The 24,756-nt window shown below is 44.2% G+C and overlaps 1 protein-coding gene across 1 annotated transcript in view; it reads right to left on the reverse strand.

The window, feature by feature from the left end:
• ULK1 (unc-51 like autophagy activating kinase 1) overlaps nucleotides 1–24,756 on the reverse strand; it is an 85,216-nt gene that overhangs the window by 13,910 nt on the left and 46,550 nt on the right. The window contains exons 12-21 of the mRNA XM_068910692.1: nucleotides 23,954–24,004; nucleotides 16,423–16,511; nucleotides 14,163–14,328; nucleotides 12,782–12,842; nucleotides 11,540–11,629; nucleotides 7,133–7,258; nucleotides 3,523–3,674; nucleotides 2,562–2,645; nucleotides 1,704–1,966; nucleotides 866–1,050 (exon numbers count right to left, since the gene is read on the reverse strand). Coding sequence (XP_068766793.1) covers nucleotides 866–1,050; nucleotides 1,704–1,966; nucleotides 2,562–2,645; nucleotides 3,523–3,674; nucleotides 7,133–7,258; nucleotides 11,540–11,629; nucleotides 12,782–12,842; nucleotides 14,163–14,328; nucleotides 16,423–16,511; nucleotides 23,954–24,004 — 1,267 coding nt within the window. The remainder of the gene's footprint in view (nucleotides 1–865; nucleotides 1,051–1,703; nucleotides 1,967–2,561; nucleotides 2,646–3,522; nucleotides 3,675–7,132; nucleotides 7,259–11,539; nucleotides 11,630–12,781; nucleotides 12,843–14,162; nucleotides 14,329–16,422; nucleotides 16,512–23,953; nucleotides 24,005–24,756) is intronic.

Below are 24,756 nucleotides of genomic sequence, written 5' to 3' on the forward strand. Positions count from 1 at the left end.
TCAGTAAGTTTGGGGCAATGCAAGGTTTCAGCTAACTTCTGCTCCAGTTTCTGCCATTTCCAGTTCACAACCATTTAACACTGTATAACAAATGGTCCAAAGTTGAAATAACCATAGGCCCATTCCTCTTAACAAAGCACCTGAAGCATCTCCTGTTACTTGCAGAAAGCTTAGGACTACTGTAACTAATTGCAGCAATGCAATACTGAATGTAGCATTACTATAACACAGAAATTCCCTTTAATGCAAGATACTTAATTTCTTCCCTTAAGGAACAAGAGCCTACATGCCTCAATAGCCAAGTCTGGTGCACTTTGAATACTAGACTCCATGATCACCAGGGAAAGCTGCAAACTACACATAGGCAGGTAAGGAAAACTAACGTGAAGACTTGAGCAGCTTTGCATCCTGCAATGGTTGCAACAGTCACTACCTAGCTTTCAAATGGATCTCTAGTCTGAAGACCTGCGCCCGCTGCTTGGTAGACAAGGAACACCTCTTATCCATGACAGAGACAGGCTCCAAAAAGAACAAGGTACACATTTGCATAATTGCAGGGAGTCTGGCCTAATAACCAAGCCCTTGATCCATGCTTGATGAAATCCTGGGCAGTAAACACACTGTGAAGCTGTAGGCAATCTTTTGCATTTGAAAATCTAGGCCATGGCCTCGCGCTGTAGAGGAAGACTCTAAAATCTGCATAACGTGCTTGCAACCCAAGGGTGCTAGCAGACAACTGCAGAACATTTGCAGATGCTACGTTATGACTTAAGAAGTACTAGGTTTGAAATTTACCCCATGCCTCCTGTGATAGGGAGTGAAGCACTATAGTATTTCACACTTCATAGCAGTCATTATAGCTCACCTGCCCTTGATCTCTTCCACAGGCCTCAATCCCAAGCCAGTCTGCTGGCAGTGGAAATGACCCATCTCTTTCAGATCTGGCAGGGTCTTGTTCCGTGTGGGAGTCATCATGACCCCCTGATGGGCCAAGAGTGTGAGGAGATTCTGGGAACTTGGGGTTTTGGGAAACTCAAAAGGGGACACAGCCTAGGGAGAAAAAAAAGAGAGTGCACGCTGCTTTTAAAAATCAAAGGATCAAGGTTCTTCCTGCCCCCCCCCCTTTTTTTTTTTTTTAAAACAAAACTGTACACTTAATACATGCCTGAAATAAACAGGCAGAAATCCCAGTCCACACAGTTGCCCCCAGTCCCAGAAAAACTAAAATGAAAGGAGAAAATATCCTGCTGAAAAATTGCTGCAGCCTAACACAAGCAGAGGGAAAATCACAGTGCCAGCTTCACATGAGATACTGGAGCTGCCACCTGCTTAATCACCTGCCGTCTCCACTGGGGATTCCTGCTGGACGCATGCTTGCGTCACAAGCCAAGTTACCGCGTGCAAATCAACCTAGACACCACAGCTCACTAATGCACTTATGTCCTAATCTTGACAGCTCCTTTTCAGTGCCTGTTTAAACCCTTGGATTCTGCTCAGATGGCCAACAGCATTGCCAAGTGAGATCTGTCCACTAAGAACTGGGGCATCAACACATTTCACACAGATCACTAAATAACCCCTGAAGAAGGGTGAACAGCGGGTGATAAATCCAGGCCAGAGTTATGTGATCACACAGTGGTTCAACCCCAAATAATCCACCAGATCAAGATGAGAGAGACCCAGAAGTGGACTCCTCGAAATACCTTTGTAGGGGAGCCCATGATAGTTGGCAGAGGGCTTCGCTGCATGAATTCAGACAGCTTTGGTGAGGATCTGAGCTGCCGGCAGTGCTGCAAGCCATGCATCTGCAGAGGCTGGCTGACTGGGGTATGACCAAAGTGAGCAACTAAAGGATCAGAGTGCTGCTTGGTTATCTTCTGCCTGTAGGAATGCAAATCTGACAGGTTGGGCGCGCTGTGGAGCCGGGAACCCATCCCTCGAGGAGAGTGTTCAGGCGCTGAGGCACCTGGAGGGCACAGAGTGACAAACAATATCATTCCTTGGTACTGACACAAAAAGCCAGCCTCATCCCAGGATTCACTGCTAAGACATCCTAAGGGGTAAGTTCGTATCAGGCATCTTCACATTAAAACCTTCAATGCATAAGGATGGCACTCTTATCAAGGCCTGATCAGGGTTTGACCTACCGGAGGAACAGACATGAACAGCAGTGACAAAAAGCATGGCTGCATTTTTTTCTTTCATTGCAGCCCGTACAGAGAAGGACCATGATTATCAGAGTTCAGCAGCAAAGAAGTCACACATCAAGCAGGCCACGTGGCAGAGAGTGAATTCAGGATTTTTTAGAGGGCTTTCTTCTACTCAATTCATTGCCTTCGGAGTCCTAAATTAGAGTTTCTGTGACACAGGATCTGTCACCACAGGAAGAGACTGGGGGACAGGACATGAATGGAGCAGTCCCTCCTGCCAACACAAAGAAATCCTGGTTGGCCAAGAATCGGGAGAAGCTGCCAAAGGAACGTACCCGACCTTGAATACTCAGCCTATGGGTCTGCTCTTATCCATAGAAACAACGAAGGAAAGCAAGCACCCCAACGTACCAGCCACAGGAATCCGGTTTCTCACTTCTGCTCCAAGAGAGGAGGGGATAACAGTCTGGCTAGGCTGCTCAGGGATCGTTCCAACTTTGAGGGAAACAAAATCAATAAGTTTGTTCAGTGTTAAGTTTCCATAGACAATAACCACACTATGCACCACCCATTTTATAGGAAGACACTAGTCATCTCTCTCATCACCTCAGCTCTAGCTGCATAATGAAAAGATCAACAACTCCTGTAAAAAGGAGGAAAAAAGCTCCAATTGGCATTAGTTTAGCCAGTTTTAGTCTGGCTTGGCTGATGTTAACTGAGAGAAGTAAAATATGAATAGGTCTGAATTTCCCCACTAAAAGAGACTTAGAAATACATGATTGGGGATATAGAATAGCTAGTTACATGAGAGTCCATTCCTTTAGGGAAACCAGCAAATGGCATCAGTTGCACACTAGGGTTTTTCTTATCCCCTTCCTCTTCAATTGCTTGTTAGCCTCTGGATCAGGCTACCAGATATTCAGATAGTTACTTCTCATTCCAAATAAGCCTCTGGATCAGGCTACCAGATATTCAGATAGTTACTTCTCATTCCAAATACCAGAATTCAGGCCCTTTCAAAGTCAGTGAGAATTTTGCTCTGATAGCAATTGGATTACATTTTTCTCACCTTAGTCTGAGCTGAGAGAAAAAGAAAAAAAACAAAAACTTTGCACTTACAGAAGCCCTCTTTAGAGGGCTGCAAAATGTTTCATGCAAACATCAAAACAAGGCTTGCGTCTTCTGAGGAAGATGGGTATCTTTCTCTCCATTTTACTACAAGCCAAAACACTTGTCAAATTGAAGAGCCATGGGAGAACCCAAAAACCTCAATTCCCTATTACCTGGCAGCGATAGCTCATCATAACCTCCTCTCTGTGGAAAACACACATTTGATTTTATTAGGGCAGCAATACACTTGCTGACAGCTTACCTTGCGGAGATGGCATAAATGGCTTGGCACCGCCGAAGGAGAGCTTCCTAGAGCTGGGCACAGACCCATGCTCACCAGCATAAGGAGGGGAAGCACCAGTTTTAGGAAAACCAAGAGGGCTTGTACTGCTAGATCTCCGGACTGTCCCAGACCTTGTTGGAAACAACAGTAGCATTACAAATTACTTCAGCTGCCAGTAAAGAAAAGTAACAAAAACAGTATCACCAGACATTCAAACAAACGCAGGTACTTCCACAGAAGTGCATCTTCATGACTGTTTATCCTGGATCAAAATCCCACTGGACAAGGATTATCATCTTAATCTACAATTACGTAGTCTTAGTTCTTAAGGGTTTCAATCCAAATAAAATTTCACTAAACAAATGAAAAAGAAAGAATGAGGTTAGCTTAAATGCAAGCAGGAAAGCCTACCACATTTTAAAAGTCATTTTTAAACTCTTTCAGGTATCTAAAACAATCCTGAACAAGTCAGAGTTTCCCATCTTGCCACATCCAAGGTGTTTATTTTAGCTACTGCCTTCATAATGCCCTTGGAGGGCTTTATTCAAGTGTACCTCCTTTGCTGTGCCGCACACTCCTTTGTTAGTGTAGCCTTTTAATTAGAAAGCTCTGTGAGTGCATGCTATACTATGCAGAGGTAAGCTGTGCCAAACGAACTGCTCCTTAATAGAGCTTTGATTCAAATCAGGAGAGGAGACAAAAGTCAGAGTAGCGTCTGGTTGTCAGATCTAAACCAGTTGTGTACGACCTAGAGGAATTTCTCTCTAGGTTGGGATATTTAGAAGTGGCTGGGCTCCCAGCTCCCTTAACTTCTTGCAAACCCTCACCTTAGAGAATTAAAATTACTTTAATTCGTACAGGCTACACATGCAGGAACCTCAAGTATTTCTCCACTGCTACAAAGATACAGAAGAGGGACCAGAGTAGGGGAGAAGTCAGCGCAGCCACATCATCACTCTGGAGAGAGACGGGGATTTTGTATAGTGAGTATTTCTTAATATTTGAATGTTTCCATCATATATTAAGAACACACGCGCACCCCCCCAAACTCTGCTTACTGAAATGCCATTCTACCTCTGCTGGATCCTTCACCAAGATTCCCATCACACTCATCTGTATGAGAAAACATTCTTTTCATCAGATCCTTAATTTTACTCTCAATTTGGAAACAACTCTTTCCTTCTGAAAAGGATACTGGTCTCCAGCCAGTAGGTGGGTTTTTTGGACAGCAATCATTGAACCATTTGAAAAAATTCTGTGCTCAAGTCACTGAAAGATACTATCACCAAGACATCCTTCCTCCTCTCACCCCAAAGCAGTATTGAGCTGCCCATACGTATCTGAACAGAGGAAACAAAGGCATATGGGTTTTAACAGTACAAGCAGGACTAACTACACTACTCAGGAATGGCAAAGTCATGGCAAAGTCATCTTGATGAAGTGCCACCACATCTACTCAACCACACTATTCAGTATATGTTTTACTTTATGTCATGTTTCAAAAAAAGTCTATTTCAGTAACTGAGTGAGATTTAAGGGTTTGATTCTCCTTCAGTCTCTTACTAAGGTGCCTCAGTCAGATGAACTACATTCAATTCACGTGCTAGGGAAAAAAGGGAATACTTTAAAACTTTAACTTTAAAATCATTTCTCTGTATATCAGGTTGCTCCGTATTTTAGCACCGTCAAGTGCCTGGCCCTGAAGCAAAATGAATGATTATGCACATAACGCCCAGATGCTTTTGAATACTCATGCGCTCACAAAAGGGAACAGGAACCTGGCAAGGTGAATACACTCCCCCCTTCCGCCAGTGAGGGTCTAGGTATTTCTCCCTCAACCTTTTTAAGTCTCCAGAATATGAGCCAGCCAAAGGGCTGAATGTTATCTATCATGAACTTGCAGCAAAACATCCAGCTGATTGCAGCTGCTGAAAGATGTGGAATGTCAAATACCACGCTGCAAGACATGGCATAAGCAAGCAAGCAGACGAGCAGGACTGGTGATGTGGTCAACAGTAAGTACACATAATTACCACCTCACCAAGCAACATATCTTTCCACAAACAAGCTACATTACACAGGCATACACCAGCCAGTCAGATGACAGTTTCAATTTTTCAAAAACAGTGCATTTCAAACTTTTTAGTCAAATGATTTGCCAAATATGACCAGGCATTTGGCTGTAATGGCCCATTTGATACTCTTGTTGAAAAACTGGAATCACATACTAGATGCTTGAAGAAGTTTTCCCCTTCCATTCTTGAAGGGTGTCTACCAAATTTGGTGATTAGAGGAAGTGGTGACGAGAGATAAATATGGCTTCCTAGGGCAGAAAAAACCATGACACCAGCGATTTTGAGAAGATGCTAAAAGCCAAGCATGAATCATCTGATTGTGCCCATTCCTCGAGTTCCTCTGCAGGGACGATGCTAATCTCATCATTACACTGTGCTGACTAAAAGGAGCAAAACATGACAGCTGATCCCAGGCTGGTGGCTGCAGGCTGTGAACTGAACGCAGCAGACTGCCACTGCACCTGGGGTAGGCACAACATCCCTAGGCACATCCTCTACACATTCTCCAGAGCTCTCCCCTCATACACTGCATGTATGGATTACCAAGACTCTTTTCTTAGGCCCAGTGCTAAAAGGGTCTACATGTTTTGCCCTAAGAAATACAGGGCACCTGAGAAACTGGCAGAAACTTATCAGCACAAAACCTGTCGCACACTCAAAGAGCTGAACATAAAGTAACACTGGCACAAAGCAAGCTCTTTACTGATCTCTTATTATGACCAACATGTAGTATTCACTTCTGTGTGCTCTTTGAATAAGCCTTACCCTTAAATAAGGTTGGCTGAAGCCTCGCCTCAGGCTGGCATAGACATTACTGCTCTTCTGGATTAAAATTTAGCTTCTAGATATCAAACTAACTCATCCTGAAAACATAACCCCCCCGCCCCATAGCACCTCACAGACATACACTTTTATTTGAATGCTCTCTGCCCTTACTACACAACCTCTCTTTTATGACCTGGGCTGCCACTGTTAACCCAGATCTCAAAATTGTAAGAACCATGAATCACATGTGACAAAAGACAGAAGCCTGGTGTTTCATGGAAGCACAATACATTATCACTGAACTCAGGAAGTCAGCTGTATGGTCCAAGGCTGACATCCGGTTCGTTCTTCCTGATGGCCTTCCAAAACGCACGTTCTGCCTCACAAGCACAAATTGCTCATGACTTAATGAGGCTGCATAACCGCATTAATATGCGACCCATGTAAGACACATCATCTATGGCGTGACTCTGGCGCTGAAAGTTTACGAGAGTCATCTCACATACATACACACAGAAAAAAAAGTACAGTACTTGGTAATAAATAAATATTGTCACTATAAAAAAACCCACCAATACTAATGCTACCACATAACACATACTGTGCACTAGTTCCCTACAGCAAGAGGGGAGAGCCCATTACGCGGCTTTACAGAGATACAGAGGACAAACTGCAAAACATGCCCTAAGGTGTAATACAGTGGCTGCCGCACTGCCGTTACCCCCTCCTCCCCACCCCGCAGCACTCACCGCGGCAAGACGCATTGATTGGGAGACTGCAGGTTCTGCTCAATCCGCCTGTAGTTATGAATTTGCGTTGGAACCGGAATGGGAACAGAGTGTCCGTACTTGCTGCTAGAAAACTGACCTGGCCGGCTGTTGAAAGGAGACAAACAAAGCCACTTGTAAGGGGTGGGCCTTCAGCTGGGTAATTGGAATTATGAGCTCTGTAAAGCAACCACATGCAGGGAGCGTCCCCTTTACTCCTCTCCTTGGGTTGCGAGTTCATACGGGGAGGTAGTTCAAAGTCGTATTGAAAGGAAGTGGCATCACGCATCTCCTGCGAACGTGCACCTCTCTTCCAGTGCTGTTCCCACCCACAGACCAAAGTTAGCACATACATCCAAGCGCAGCACTCCCTTCTGGAAAATCGGAGCCCAGCTATTTCAGGCCAGACTGGTCTAGTTTCCAACAGCTCAGATCCACAGCCAAAGAGCACATCATCGAACAAAGGCTAAACATTTGTAGTTCACAAAATACACCAGAAAAGATTTCGCTGCCAAGAGCAACTTGCGATTCATGCCGAGGCATCGCTGAAGTACCGACACGTCCATGAGTCTCCATATGCCAAGAAGAGGACACACACTTGTGGTGAATATCAGAGTATGTGCAAGTTAACTACAGGGTGGAGAAGGCAACTTAGGAGGAAATAAAACCAGTGGGAGCAGGCAGGGGCTAGTATCTATATGCCCATCAAGGTCAGCAAAAATATCTGCAGATATTCAGACTTCAGACTCCTTCTGTAGACTTCAGACTCCTTTCTAGTTCCATCCAAGCAGGTTAATCAGCTCATGTCTGATATCTACTCCCTCTGGATGACAGCTTCCCCTATTATTCTTAGCCTGTGTACTGTGCTATACAAAAACCATGCAAACATGGACTTAACTAAGTGGCTGCCTACTTAAATCTTTTCCCAAAGGCTCCAGAATTCTAGGATTAATTGCCATGGCAATGTTATTTACAACTGCCAGCACCAATTGCAGGGCTGTTGTGCAATTACAGGAGGATCTTATTGGTAATGAAGGCTTCTGTAGTCTTCCTTGCTGTTAATCTAGGACGCACACCTGGGTTTGCCCCTCAGAAGCAGGTATTACTTCTCCAGGTATAACACTTGGCATGAAAGTGTTCTACATAAAGTGGAGATGAAAGGAGATATTTAACTCAGTAGGAGCGCAGGTATGTGCACAGGGGGAGAGAAGATAGTTGTTCTCTTATTTGGCAGCTCAAAGTATCCCATTACCAGAATTTCTCTTTTGGGAAAAGTCAGCAGTGCATCTGCAGATCTCCACAACGTGCACATGAAGAAGTTCCTCGATCAGGAGAGAGCCAATTAACAGAGATATCTTTCATCAAGGCCAAAAGAACAAAAACTGATTCTGATCTCCTCCTCCTACTCTCAATATATCTACTAATTTTGTGAAGTTCTGTATATTCTTCCTTGCACGCTCTTATTCCTTCCACAATAGACTGATGTCAAAGCAAACTTCTCATTCAAAAAAAAACTACAGCTGTGGTGCAATTCATATCTGTCCTGGCCTCCCAAAACCAGAATTTTCTAATCAACTCTAAATTACTTTGAAAAGGTATACCTGGAACATGCTCAAACATAAGCCCAGCAATAGAGAGTGAATAAATTCCCACGCAAGAGAGGAAGAAAAGATGAGCAGCAGTGAAATCAATTCTTTTCCCTGAGTACTTCAGTAGAACACCGCAATCCCAACCAATACAACTTCACGACTTCAGTTTGCCTCTAAAAGGCAGCATGGAAGCCTTGATGCTTCATTGACATACAATAAAGTGAAGGCATTCAAGGCTCCCGGTTGCTCTTTGGAAAGCTGAATTTCTGGGGTCTCTGCATTCCACCAGCAAAACACATGGGGACAGACAGACAAAGTGAACAGAACTTTGACCAAGAAAATCTAAGGGTCAATGCCAAACTTCACTCTGAAAATATCCAGACTGTCATCATAAACTTCACGCACTCTCTCTACACTGTCTCTTCAGTCTGGCCAAAATCATTTTGTGGAAGTGAGCTCTTGAGTGAAAGGATCCTCCTTCTGCCCAGAGTTATATCAAGTCTGCAGAGAAGGCAGCTTCCCACACAGGGTACAAGTTGCAAATGAAAACATCTGAGCTAACTGATATAAATTAAAACTACTAATTGCCCTCAAGCCTTAAAGGCTACAATGGACCATAAATTTGCAAAGATTAAGAGATAAAGCTGGGACAGGGAGTTTAATTACTTGCCAGTAATTAAAAGCTCTTTGAAAATGGCATTATATACGCTGCTTTGGGATACATCCAAGTATCTTTCACTGAATTTAGTAAGCATCTTCAACAAGAAAGTGTTTTTAAAAGAAGCCCAACTGTTAACGTACTTCAATTCTGTCGAGTCCTTCCCCTCTTAGTTAACACTGAGGAGGATCTGCTTTAGGGAGAGTACAGTGACATCCTGAGGAAAATCCACTGCTGGCGACCCAAAAATAGGCCTTGCTTTCTGTCCCAGTTGGGCTGCATCCAGTATTGCCTGCTAGACTACAGTCACACATGAAGGGGGGAAGTCCTGCTTGCTAGCGAGGAAGGACAGTGAGAGGAAAAAAAAAAAAATCAGGGGTCCTTTGTGCCAACGAAGCCAGGATCTGAACCAGGAGGCCTCATGGCATCTACAGTGAAGGGCACTGAAACCCATGCTACCAGGTACCTGGGTAGCACCACTTCAAATCACTTTTCAGGGGACAGGTGAAAGGTCACGCTTCGTTCTCTGGATTCAGAATGGTTGCTCCAGTCTTTCACTATGTTTTCTTCCCCATCCTAGACAGGATAGGAAGTAACTTTTCAGGGTTTCTTTAAAGCAAACAGAAAAATGGAAACTAGCACTAGAGGGTTTGGCATCAGTTCCACAGAAGCTGCTGGAAATTAGTAGGAAAGACAGGGAGAGCAGAAGTATCTTTAGATCACAGCCACTGGCAGTGACTTTACACCTTCTAATCCAGTAGAATATGATTAGGCCAATTTGGTGAAGGGAGTGGGGAACAGTGAAAAGTGGGTGGCATTTGTAGTGACCTTCCATGCATTTCCACTCACTGCTGTCCAGAAACAAAGCCAAATCTTTCAATAAGGACTGATCGCCAGAATGCAAAGGAATGAGTTAAAGAATAAGCTGTTAAAAAGCTTAGCAGGCGATGGCATAAGAAGCCTTATGCAATTAAACTCCACACTGTGGTACGTGCTTGCCAATTAACCTGACCACGTCAGCAAGGCTTTGAGCTATATTCTTCTCCCTTATATTTGTATGCTTTGAGGCTATGCTTTATCATCTTCTGGGCTCTGTTTACGTGAAGAGTGTTTTCAACACAGCCTGGGACATTCTCTCTCTTTTTTTTTTCTTTTTCTTTTAAAAAGAAGATTTTAGGAGCATCCCTCCTCCCTGCAGTGTAAGTTCCCCTTCAGCTCTCCTCCAACTCACCCAACAGGTGCCATATTGACAAAACAGAACATGAAAGCTGTCCTGCTTCCCCAGTTGGCAAGTGTGAGGCGGGCAGACACTAACAGCTCTCTATAAGCTAACCATGTACCCTACAGCTTGAGAGTTGATGAAATCGCCTTCCACAGCCCACTAACATGTTCTGAACAAAAACGTGCCTGGACCCACTGGCAGTTCTGGGCAGCTGTCACCTAACTCATTTCTAAAGGTCAAAGCTGAGTTTATTGCAACTGGCTTAGCTGGAACTAAATCTGTGACCAAGCCTGTTTGTACTCCTTACTCCATCTCCTGCATCCCCCATTACTAAAAAAGGCCCACGTACCAGCAGTACTTTATACATACATAGCGCAATGAGCTGTTTGGAATCTCAAGCAAGCTGCAAACAGCTAAGCAGGCCCAGGCCTGTCCTTCAACAGCAAAGAAGGATGAGCAACACCCCTCCACATTTGTCCTCCTGTCCCTTGCCCAGCAATTCAAGCCCATAGTAGTCTCAGCCTTAGCTAACATGTTGTGCCCTAAATCACTGCATGAACTGAGGAGCAAGGAACTTTAGCTGGAATATTCATCTCCTCTGCGGGCTAAACACAGAAGTGGGGTACATTTACTCTCTGCTCAAGAATATTCTCTGTTCCCCCAGGGAACAGAGTTAATTCCAGCTCTATTACGTTCTCTCCTGGCCCCTCCTGAGGGCCAGAAGGAGAGAAAGGCTCTGCAGTTGGGACTGATCAGTCCCCAAAGCTGGAAGTTTCTCCTGGGTATTTCTTGTAACCCTTTAATTCAAGAAGAGATGTGAACCTTGCCCAACACTCCCAACATCTGTAAAATCCTCTCCTGGAAGTCAATGGGTTCAATTAATCAAAGTTGGCTGGTCATCACTGAATAGTCTTTCTTACCTGGATGGACTAGGAGAACTGCTGTAAGGGGGTGAAGGAGATGGTGTCCTTCCCTGGCTTTCCAAGCCTGCTGAAGTCACCAGAGAACTCCTGGAACACAGGACAAAGAACACAACCATTAAAGCCTGGGAAACAACCCTGCTCCCCCCGCAGCAACGGAGCTGTGTCTGCCCAACACCTTTTGCTGAGATTTGTCACAGGAGCCCGTGAGGCTGTCATGCTGCCTCACAATCTGGTGTTCAGGTGCCACATGCTGATGGCACGGCAGAGTTTTAAATGACTGACTGGCCCTTTACACTGCACTTAGCTCCTAAGTCATTTTAACCTAGCATAACAGCCTTAAAGCAAATGCAATGCAATTTAGTTCTGGAGGAAGATGAAGCTAAGTGTAAGCAAATATCCGCTCTAAAAGTTGTGTATGTTCACACCAGAATACACATGTTCTAGCTCTCACAACACATATTACATTTGTATTAGCGCAACTCTTCCTAACCCAAGGAACGAGCAAAGTTTCACTGCGATGTTTGTCTCTACAACTATTCTTCCAAATGTGAATTTGATAGGGTGAATGTGAATGAAGACAGAGGAAATAAACAGCAAGTGCAGAGTAGCATCTCAAGATAAAGGCTTCTTTTCACTGCTAGTTTGCAAAACTAGTACTTTTACTCTTTGCACTCCCTATTTGCAAAACTAGGGGGATGCAGCAGAAGGGCTGTCTGTATACGGTCTGCACCATGGACTCTACTGCTACAGCAAGTTTCTAGGCTTTGGATACAGTCAGGAGAAAGGGACTGGGATCTTCACCTGGCAGATCAAAAAAATGGCAGGCTAGCATCCCAGGCTGGGTTCCAACTCAAACTTCTTCCTATGCCAATACTTGCACAGAGCTGAGAACAAGATTAGACTTCAGAGCACATTCAGGCCCTCCCTGTTTTCTCTCTCCATATCTCTGAAATTCCCTATCTGCAAGCACAGAGGATTTGAAAGATACCTCTGTGTTACAAACACTACTAGGGCAGGAAGCTTTGTTCCCAAATATCAGCACAGACAGTCCTGTACTTTTATTTCTGATTCAGACCTAACAGTGAAAACCGAAAATTGTCAGAACCAGGTATGTGACAATCACCTCCGAAAGGAAAGTTTATTCAGCAACATCTTCCCTCCACCCACTAGAACCCAAAAGTATCTAATGCACAGTACGCTCCAAAGGCTAAGCAATTTCAGTTGCCTAGGTGCTCCTACCCGCTGTACATCAGGCTGTCTTGGATCGGTTTCCCTCCTGCAGCCTCAGCGGTTATATCACCTATGGAACATGGAAGTGCAGAAACATATTAATTTGAGGTAATTTTCTTAAAATTCTTTATATATTCAGAGCAACTGAGATTTTAGGTAGAATTTCCTCCTCTTTGAAGTCTAGCTAAGTTACTTCTGAAGTCCGCATTTTGCGAAATTCATGCACGCTGAAACTGATCTACGTCTGTGGATGCTGCTGATCTTTACACCCTGAAGTTCTAGAAAACTTGGGCTGAAAGGGGGCCTCTTTTTGGAAGATGGCCAAGCAACTGACAGAACCGTTTGGGGCAACAGGTACATGCCAACTTGGTGCAAACAATTAGCTAGTTTATAAAAGCACAGGGGTATTACGTTGCATGTAGGGTTTGGGCACATCTGTGTCCTAAGTGGCAAAAATACAGGGCAGCAACACGAGCTGGCAGTTGGATATGTAACATAGGGGAGCTCATACCTTCGTCAAAACATCTGAACACTAGAAACCTGCGCAGCACCAGACACGTCTACCCTGGTCCTATTGCTGTTCCCAGGGAGCAATATGAAGAACATTGAGTTCTTCCTTATCATAAGGACTGCACAGCAGAGACCCAGCCATCATAGACTCCAGGCTGCCCCCTCAAAATTTCTTTGTTAATATGAGTGGTCCAACTGTGGAAGGAATAATCACAACAGCTACCAGCAAGTCCCAATTCAGCAAAGCACCATACACATGGTCAAGGCTGAAAAATGTCTTTCTGCTGGTTAAGTAAGACTTATGGATAGATATATTTAGGTGCATGGCTGAACTGGGGCCCTGGCCTCTATGCACATACATATCTTCACACAACCCCTATGAAAATATAAACACATAGAGGTGCTACAATGAAATTCAAGATGTTCGAAGACAAATCCAACAACCTTTTCTATTTCTTGGGCATTTTTCAAGGATAAAATGCAGTCTGCTAACTGAAATCCTGTCCTGGACTCCACTTTTAAGTGAAACCGAAGACAGGATGACATGGGAACAGCTTCTGTGAGAAGAAAACATTTGCCCGTGAGCCTACTTATCTTCTTTCCCAGTTGGATTTCCAAGTTCAATCTCTTACTCAATTCCCCAAATAATCTTTATTCTCAAATCCTATCTTCAAAGATAATTAATTACAAAACGTCCTATGAAACTAATCAGTGACACAGATGTCTCTGCCAGCTTGGGAACTAAAACGTTCCTATTATTCAGTCAAAACGTACAGGTTTATCAGTGTTTTGACTTTCTAGCAACTATCCTTAACATCCACAGCCCTCTCTGGCAGAACTTCTGGCCCATCTGCAAACACGCTGCCAGAGATCAACTTACTTGAGAACTGTGCTGGGACCATAACGAAGTCATCTGTGTCACAGGACGAATTCTTACTGCTGCTTCCAGCAGAGTCCTTAGACCCATGCAGAAAGCCAGGAGAATCCTGGGTAGGAGATGTCAGAGCCTTCTCTTGCAGCTGCTGCTGCATCTCTCCAAGGGACTGCTAAATCAAGAAGAAAACAAACACTGGCTTCAGCATGGCTACTTCATCATTCGCTGGATCCTCTAAATTGAGCTGTAAAAGGCTACAGACAACATTTTGCTGATAAACTAGGGCTGCCAATTTGCCAGAAGCAGCTCTTTACTGAAAAGGAACAGTCTTTTAAGTTCACATCAGAATAGTGCATCTTTTGTTACTCAGAACGTAGTACCAGCACGTCAAACACACCCCAGATAAGAGGAATTCACTTGAGGTACCGCATCCCTCTGCTAAGGCTTTCTGGATCAGTCATGCGTTTTTTTCCACCAACACAACTTAGTAAGAAACATAGAAGAGCTTTAAAGGATTTTTGGTTGTTCTTTTGTTCTGTTTTGTTTTTGTAAACAATACATGCTTGGTTTCTACTGACACTTTAGCAGCAAGCAGTGCTCAGGAACACGCACATAAATGTCTCTGTGCTGTTAGGACACCCCTGTTTTACCGTAGTGCCAGTTAGAGACAGGCCTAAGGGAAACTGAGTGTTCAATAGACAAACGCGCCTCAGCAATCAGAAAGGCAGGACAGGCCTCCGACAGCCGACTTCTTCTCATCCTTCAGCTAAATGATGGGTAGCCCCACAATCCTTATACTTCACAGATAGATGGAGGAGGCTGGGTGGTTTAAGAGAGCCTTAAGACAGCTGAATTGCATTCTGAGTAGATCACAGACAATCTGCATCCTAATGCGTTTTTAGGCTGAAAAGATTTAAATCAGCTTTTACTTGGGCCCTGTCAAGGCCTTGTTTCCCCTCCAAAGTCTCTCCGCCGTAGCTATGGGGACCCTCCCGCACTGTACATGCAGTACATACCAACAAAAGGAAACCTTCCAGCAGGCAGAGCTGTCCCTTTTCCGTGCAGCATGCTAGCTCCCCTCTGCCAGCATGGCATTTTTCACATGCTGAGCCAGCCCACCTCTGCCAGCAAAACTTCAAAATGCAGACCAGGCCTGGCCCAGTACACTTCTAACATGGGAAACCTTGCATCTGGCAGCGAGTCTGTACCACCCTTGAGCTTCCCAACCAGGAACGCTCAGAGGAGAAACTGCTTTTAACACTGTCTAGCCATTCCTGGAACCACGAGGCCCTCGGCCTTCTCCTTGAGGTTGCAGGCAAGGCAAAGGTTAACACGACTCTGGCCCTCAGGGATACGAACGTGTGAGGTTCAGAAGAGGGCAGAGCTCTCCCCTTGCTCACGTCACGAGCACCTGCAGCAACTTCACACCCACCAGGTGCCATGTTGCCGGAAGAGACTGTAAGAAAGGCTCAGTCCTGGCACACCCTGAAGGAGACTGAGAAGCCTTGGCCCAGGGAAACTGAGAACGAAGCAGACAAGCAACAACCCCAAGGGAGAGAGAAGAAAATTCACCCCTTCACCCTTCCTCCACCTGTCACACCACCAGCATTCCTCAGTGCAAAGAAGCCACAAGGCAGCTTTCACCAAGAGCCTCCGAAAACAAGCTTTCAGCTCTGCGAGCTGCAGGAATGTTGTGTCACTGGTCAGTTAATGTTCTGCCCTTCAGGAAAGTTTTCTTCATTTCAGGTAACCAGAGGGAGGGAAAACAAAAACCATCAGGTCAGATCAATTCTCACAAGACCACCAGACTGTGGCTGGTCTGAGCACATGGCTTTGCTGAACAAGCACCCGTGGTGCCTTGGGATGGTGGTCAGAAACAAGGAGGGTCACCTTGCACCAAAGAGGGGTATGCTGTGATGCTACCAAGACTTTGCTTAAGGGTAGAGAGCTTGCAGCCAAATAACCACAGCTAAACCCTGAACTAGGGACTATTTTCAGTTCCCTTCCATCTCCAGCAAGGCTAGCTAGCGTCATTCATGTCACCTTCTTTCACAAAGGCTTTTCGCATAACAGACAAACTAAAACATTCCTTGTAGAGAGAAAGACAACCTTCAGGATCCAAACCCTAAACAGACTGCAGAGGACACTGTGCCAAACCCAGCCCGAACTAAGATGTTTAGCAATTTGCACCAGATGACAGCAAAAGCAGAGGCCTTATTTCAGAGGAGCAAGCAGGGAGATCATTAACACTCGGAGCTGTACTTACAGGAGGTGATGCCAGGTGGGAAGTAGAAGAGCTGCTGGAGGAACTACCGGAGCCTGAACTGGGATAAGAAGGCATTGGCACAGAAGCAGCTAAAAACAAGGAAAAGAAAACAAACCAAAAAAAAGTCGTCAAAATTTAAGAGCAGTCAAATATAAAAGGTCTTTTTCATCTTTTCTCATCAGATTTATCCCATGTACTGAAAGATGCCGATTAATGGAGAATCCAGGAGTAAAGTCAGCATTCGGTCCACTTATCAGATCTGCATCTCTCCACTCCTACGTGCCTATTTCACAGTTACAGCTCTCGGGGTAGAAGTTCTCAGAACGGCTGCCTAAGATCAGGTCCGCTGTGTTACAGCTGACCTATAGGTGGTGAGATGGTTTCTGCCTAATGAGCCTCCAATGCATCTTTTTTGTACATCCTTCCCTTCATTTGCAAAGTGGACTGAGTTCTTGATGCCCAAAAAAGTCATTTGGGCTTCCCAAGCCACATGCGATGAAAAAATATAGAATTAATTATTCCATGAGGAAATCGTTTATTGTTTCCTATAACGCAACACATTCTCCTTGGGTCACCTCCTCTGCAATTTGAAGAGGTTTTGCTTATGTAATCTCTCCTTGTACAGAGACTGTTCCACAGCACTGGTCATTCTTGTGACTTTGCTTTATGTTTTATTGCTCAGGATCAGAACTACACATTTTATTCACTTCACTGTTGAACTAGCTTTTGTAACCTCACAGAGGCAGAAAGTTCATCTCGAAAGGACTAGTTAGCATTGACCTTCAGGGAGAAAAGATGATTAAGGCACCACAAGCAAAAATAATATTTAACTCCAATGACTTGTGCAAGTGAGGTTCAGTAAATAATTTGGAAGAGTTCAGCTCGGCTGAGGAGAGAGACATGTCAAAGGTAACACTGGCTCTTTAACAGACTTTGCAACATTTAGTAGTTCAAATTCCCAGGTCTCCCAGCATGATACTGAACAGTGCAGAAGTTGCAAGAGAGTCCTAGAATCTTTACGAGGTAGCTCAAAGTCAAATTTTACTCTCCAACCATTTTAGGATTTTAATGATATAAGACAGAGACCAAAGGCAATGCTTAAGAGAAGAATGTTTTGCTTTGCTTCTCTCCCGCTGTGCTGGCTGAAAATTAGAAACTTGCACCAGATTTCTAACTTTACAGAACCTGTGCTAAATGACTCTACACTCAAGGTAAGGAAGTGCAATCATACCTAGAAAGAAGGATGCTTCTGTTTGAAGTAAATCTACACCTCTGTCACTAATTACATTAGCTACTACAAAGGATCTAACTCTACCCAACCAGCTAGAAAAATAAAAATACATCTCTTTGCAGTTAACTGTTCAAATAGTGTTCTAATGATAAAAGAAGGGGAAAACATGCTTTTTAAGAGGGTTAAATGACGACTAGATCAGCGTCTCCTGGCACAGAGAGAGCAATCAGTTAGATACTAATTCCTCAGTCCAGAGACACAACAAGATCCAGTGACAGGAAAATGAAGCCAGAGTAGTGTAGACTTAAAACAAAACATGAGTTTTTGACATAGGTAATTAACCACTGGAACAGTTTCACCACAGTCATAGCGACCTCCTCCACCCTTTGCAATATTAAAAAAAAGAGCTGAATGCTTCTCTCAAGATGCAAGTTCCACTGCAAACAGGAATCGATTCAGTGGAGTCCCGGGGTTTCTGTGATAGTAAGTCCTAGCACGATTGCTGCTTGTGACCCACATACAGTGAAATATAGGCATGCACTCATGCACGCGTAACAGCAAGGATGGGGCGAAAAAATACTCACTGGCAGGAACAGCTCTTCAGGATATACATAGGAAAGAAATTACAGTACTAGGTAGAGACTCACCCAATCACTTGCTCTGCCACGCATCTTGGCCTATCTGCCTTGCAGCTTAGGCCAGCAATAAAGGGCCTTAGCTTCATCAGAGGCTAAGCACGTTCAGAGAAGTCAAGCAGGTGAAGGGAGTGGAAACAGAGAGGTGCCCCACAAAAGACATGAGAAGCCAGGTCAGACGAAGGGTAGGAGGCAAAAGCACTAACAAGCAGAGAAGAGGTAAAGGATGCCTTCCCATGTCACGTTGCAACGCACTGCCACTGTTCACTGGCAGCAGTTTTGCAGGCTAGGTCCAAAGCTTCCTTTTGGAAAGAAAGCTTTTCTGTCCAAAGCTTTGCAAGAGGCTGCCTTTTAGCCTCCCTATCTCTCCTAGGCTTGATTTTGTGCCACTGATAGACCATGCTGTTAAAACACGCTGCCCTGGCTCTTGTAAAGGAACATGGGCTGTGGTACCTGCAGATGGGAACACTGCAGGACAAAGATTTGGCAAGCTATATCTCTTCGAGCACAGCTAGTTTAATACTGCCCATGCTCAGGGAACAAACTCAGGCATCTGTGAACCTGCCTGTAAAATGTCTGTCCTGCTTATATCTACCTATATTTGATTGCAGAGATACCCTCACAGAGCAATCCCTAATACCTTCCCTATATATTCAATACCAGAAATCCGAAAGGAAAAAAGTACCCTCATCTTTACCTTGTAAAGGGTTACAGAACAATTCACTATTATATAGACAGTCTTTCCTACTAGTATGCAAAGGACCTTTTAAAAAAAGAGGTAAGTGATTTCTGAACTATCTTCACATGTCAGCTGCAATATTAGCTTCACTGTTTATTTTCTTTCCTGGAATTAGTATTTTCATTACAGTCATGTCAGGTCTCTCTCAAGGTCCTCTCTATCCTATTTTTGATTCTGTGTTTATTATTGATTTCAACCTGGCCAGATTTGAAACTAATTTTGTCTATTTGCTTTGGACAACTTTCCATTAATCTGCGGTGGGGGTGGGAAGGCAGGCAGACTTTTCCACTATCAAGTGGAACTCAAAATTATATCTGCATTAAGCATAACTTTAGATGCAGCCTCTTTAACCACATTATAATTTAAGAACAGTAGCCTCCCCAAATCCACGCTGTAATAGTGGGAGGTCCAACTCAAAACATCCTGTCACTAGAAACGGAGACCTTCAGTCCATGCTTGTAGAACCATGAGGTTTGGCTCTGACAAACCATCTCTGAGCACCATACGCCTGTTGGTGCAACTTTTTTTGTTGTGTCAGCCATATAGGGCAGCTCAAAAGCAAGAAACTTGCTTCCATCTTTTCCACACACCCAGGCACTCCCAGTTTAAAATTAAAAAGGGTGCAAACATTTGGCTCATCATGTTTTCAGCTCGAGTCTGAATACAGAGAATGTTAAGATGAATTGTAGGCCCCCGCCCAAATCCAAAAATTGCTGGATTGTAATTGTAACGTAAATAAATCTATTCTCATAATTGCCCTCTCCAACTTGTTCCAGCAACAAAACAGTCATCCTGGATATTGCATAACCAATGTTAACTGGTTTCAAAGTGGGAGAGCTTAGAACCATAAAGGCAAGCCTGTGCCCCAGCTGCATAGATACTGATGCAGGACTGGATCCTCCGTAAGAGCAGTTGCACTCTAGCACATACCCACCTGCAAAAAAACCTTCTGACAAATCTTTCTACAAGAAACTCTTAAGTTGCCTTAAAAATATTTGCGCCTCAAACTTTTTATATAAAGGCTTTGCTTGGAATCCAAATCCAACCCAAACACTGAAGGAATGCATTTTTGTGATTATCTGGATTCAATCAAAGCAAGCCATCAAAAGTCACTCTTAACTGCAGTCTGACAAGGCAATAGTTGGGTGCAAAAAAAATGGCACTGGTTTGAAAAAAAGAAAACAAACTTCCTTGTACTTTTTTGAGTAAAAAGATTTCTGCATATAAAAGACTTCACTGGTGCAGTCATGGTGATTTTTTTGCTAGTTTTCACCTGAGCATTTTATGCACAATATGGTTATAAAGATGATAAAAGTCAGATGTTCCAGACGCTGAACCATCTCACTAGCATTACATATTACACTTAGGAACCCACAAGTGTGTTCACAGTATATACTCTCTTAAGTCAGAGTAAAGGAGGTACCAGCTTACCATTCATTAAAAACAAGCACAAAATCTCCAAAATATTCTGCATGGGTACCAATTACATTGTGTTTACTGAGGGAAGACTTGTGCAAGCATCTAATTATGCCTTCTTAGGCATTACTGCTGTAACACAGTACCCTGTATCACACAACGATCAGAGACCTAGCTACAGACAGAAGACATTCTGACTAGACAGCTTATTTTAAAGACTTTATTAATATTTTTAGATATGTAAAATACATATTTAGTCACTGGTACAAAACTCACAATATAAAATATAAACAAACAAAAAGTAGTAGTTTAGCATTTTAGTTAATAAAGTTAACAGAAGTTAGTCAACAAAACTCAAGGCCTTGAGCCACTCTTCAGGCTAAAGCCTGCGGCAAACAGACAGCTTTGCAGTACACCCTGGATGTCAGAAGACTTAAGTCCTTGGTCACTAAAGAAATGAGATGAGAGGAGGGAGGAGAGGAGAACAAACATCCCTCCAGACTGCAGAAGACAGAATGTGCTTGCCCATTTGAAGATTTTTGATGAAAATGTTGATTTTGCTAGAGTGTCTTGCAAAATACGCCGGTTTTTATTTAAACTAGGGGAAAACCCTCCAGGCAACTTCAAAATTATCCGCTTAGAATAACATTCGGGAATTCCATGATTTTCCTGAATTCCAAAATGTTGTTATATTAAAAAAAAGCTTCCTGCCTAATTGCATGAGGTGGTGTACCAAGATATATTAGAAGAGAATAAACAGTTTATGACGCTCTACTTTTAATCACTGTGCTTTGACCAGATCTGCATCAGCCTTGATGGGGCTCAGAAGCCTCGGTTATGTTCTCTGCTCTGCAACCGGCTCTGCAGTGGTGGCAACTACTGTTCTGCCTACACTATCTGAGGGCAAATCTGCCTGCAGGGGTACAGGCCACGCGCTCTGCTCAGACTGCAACCTTTCTGATGTGGAAAGGAGGTGGTTCCCTAAAATTGGCTTGGGACCTAAATTAATGCACAGTGCAGGCACCTCTGAACTGGAAGCTCCTCTAGGCAAAAACCGCACAGCGGTCCCCGAGTTTAGCTGAGGCCTTGGTGCGCTGGTCATTTAACAGCTACTACGCTGAAACACAGAAACTGGTATAGATTACCTAACAAACTCCCTTAAGAGAAACTTGCGCACCCAAACGTTACTGACCTAGTCCTGCTTTCACCGAAGTCAGGGTAGTCCAATTGTCCGGTCCCAGGGAGAACAAAAACACAACAGCACACTGTTCCTCTCCTCAGTTCTCCATTATAGGCCTGACGATGCCAACAAACAAATCCAATTTGAGTGTGCCCATCACGATTTGGGTGCAAATGCCTGCCCCCTCCTCCTCAATCCTTCCTACATTCACGATGCAGAGCCACACACTTAGATGAAGCAGCATGATAAACCTTCGGACTGGTCTCAGTTCTGCATGCAAAGCCAAGGGAGCTAGCCCCTGAGTAACTGTAACCTTGTTGTTTAGTTCATCTAAAACTGTGTAAATATTAGGCACTTTACCATGTTAAGCAGTGTCCTGTACATCTCGGACGAGTTCTAACTGAGATCACTAACGCAGATGTTTCCTGACACGCTGGTTCCTCTCTAACCTATTCAGGAATCAAAAGTATCATAATTTCCACATCCAGTCTTTCTCATCAAGACTCTTCACTGTGCTTCCCGACTTCCCAGAGGCCTTCATCCATCACTACCATCTGACAGTAGTAGAGACCTCCAGAGTAGACTACATGAACCATCTTCTCAAGTAACTGACTTCTACCATTGCACAACAGCTTGAAGACCTCCAGCAATGAAGAGATACTTCTCCTCTCATGTTTTTGAGATCAGTAATGGTGTCTCCTGGCTGGAGAGGGCTCCAGGCCGTGGACACAAGCCCGGAGGTGGGGACCAACGGGGCAGGAAAGAGGTCCGGAGTTAGGATAGTCCTTACCTGCCGGTAAAGGTGCCCTCTTTATTGGGCCTGCACCCCATGCTAATAACTTTGGTGCAGGTGGGGGCAAAGGCTGAGCTAGGAGAACCCCCCTCTGATCATGATGGTGCCTCTGGTTTCCACACTGTGAAGGTGCAGGAGAAACTGGAAACTGAGGCCAAGTCAGGAGAATCCTTTCCTGCTTGCATGGGATTTTCTGTTCCCCAGGGCAATGAAGCAATGGAGCAGCTGGAGATAGGAGATGAGCTGACAGGCAGGCAAGACAGGGCTGAGGGTGTCCTTCCTTGCCCATAGGGGGATCAGGCTTTGAAGGGCTTTTCCCACATAGCAGTGGCATAGCTGGTGCTGAGAGCTGGGCCGGCTTAGGAGCAGTTCTGCACACGCAGAGTCCTTTCCTGCCTGCAGAGCAGCCCTGTTTTACAGGATTTGCCCCACATCTTGCTGGCACAGCTGGAGATAGGGGCTGGGCTGGCTTGCAAGCACCCCTAAACCAGAAGCGTCTTTTCCTGCCCGCAGGACGGTCACCTAAGCACATAGTTAAAAATCTGTATCAGGAACCGCTGAAAGTCCTGCTCTGGGACCACGAAAGTGTAAGCAAGAGGTTGTCAGGTGTAACAAGGGTGTCAGACAAGGGGGCATCCACTGCAACACACGTCCAAGAGAGGCTCTGTGTTTAGAGAGCATTGAGCACATTTCCTCTGAGACATCCAGCCCTTGTTAAGTTGGGCTTCCTCAAATCAGCCACCGCTGAAAACCCGGGCTCTATCATTTATTCAGGAGATTAAAGGCCCAGGAGGATGCTTCCAGGAGAAGGAAGGTGACAACATGCAATTCTACTAGATCAAGTCTCTTGGCCAGACGAATATTATCCCATACACCTGGTGGCAATTCTGGATTGTTTTCCACTGAAACCAAATATCTGAATCATAGTATAAGTGGTTGGAGATTTTCAAGAAATTTTGGTCCAGAAAAGGAAATGAAGGATTTTTCATGGAAATCTCTCTTTTATCTCAGCCAGTTCTCACAGAACACCCCAAACCCATCTGAAACAAGACTTATCAGATTTTGCAAGAATTTGGAGGTAGAGCTTGAAACAAGATTTGGTAACTGGAGCCTGCCATTTGGCGCAGCCAACCTAAGGTACCATCTGGCCTGAAGTCACACCAATGATATTAGTTTTCCTGCACCCTACTCACTACCCTTAATTGTCTTACAGATGTAGATGAAAGACAAGATCATGCAGCATAATCCTGTTTACCTATAAGCATCCCCACTAACCAAGCACTTCAGAGAAAGTAGCTGGATATTTCAAAGCTAGACTTATTTCTAACTTTAGGTTTCTAAACAGCCCCCAGATCTGCCCTTTGAAGATAATTCAGTTAAATTAAATACACTGGCTGGACACAACACTACAACGAAACCTCCATCTATGCTTAAATAACCCAGAGGAGAGAGAGGTCTCTTCATTTCTTTTTGAACTAGCAGCAAAGACAGTCATGTCACAGTTCAGAAAGAGTAGTAATCAAAATACAACACTTACATTTTTTCATAGAGGCACTTGCATCCAAGAACGGGTGATGGAAAAACTCATCTAAAAAAATAAAAAATCAAGAACAATGACTCAGTGAAAGGAAATGACTTTAAAAAGTTTACAAAACAGTCTAAAAAGCATAGCAGGTTATAGTATTTTTTACAGCGACATTTTCTCCATACAATCTAGTCAAGTTCTATGACTAAGTGACTGACTGCTATTGCATGCAGTACTGGTCTAAAAATTCAGCCTTCAGACTGGATGCAAGACATGCTCAAGAAAAACTGAAGGGAAGTTATTTGGATTGATAAATTGCTATGCAAGGATGAAGAAACAGCGTTCTCCTGTGCTCCCAGCCATTTCTGCAAAATCAGCTGCAGGGGGTGCAGGGAAGTGAAAATCAGACGGGGCAATTACACGAATGAACAAAGGGAGAAAAATCCTTTGCCAAAAGCATGGCCAAAGGAATGAAAGTGTGAACCTTGGGACTTACCGCGAGTACTAACAGCTTTTCCTTCCCCACAAGGCCTTAAAGAACTCAGTAAGATTTTGTTGCAAACGACCAGCCTGGGCTGCCAGGGAGCACACGCTAAGTTAATCGAGACTGCTTCTCCGTCTTCCAACAGCTACGTTACACTTGTAGGAAGGGGAATCAGTTACTGAGGGCCAAAGACGACTGGGAATACGTTGAGAGCTGGCATGCACACATGTGCCAAGGGACAGAGATGGAAAGCTCTCATCAACAAAAGGAGAATCCTAAACAACAAAGCAGCACTAAAAAGAGCTGAAATCCCTGGCTGATCAGGGAGGCA

This window comes from Struthio camelus, chromosome 17, assembly GCF_040807025.1.
Source record: "Struthio camelus isolate bStrCam1 chromosome 17, bStrCam1.hap1, whole genome shotgun sequence".
Lineage (NCBI taxonomy): Eukaryota > Metazoa > Chordata > Aves > Struthioniformes > Struthionidae > Struthio > Struthio camelus.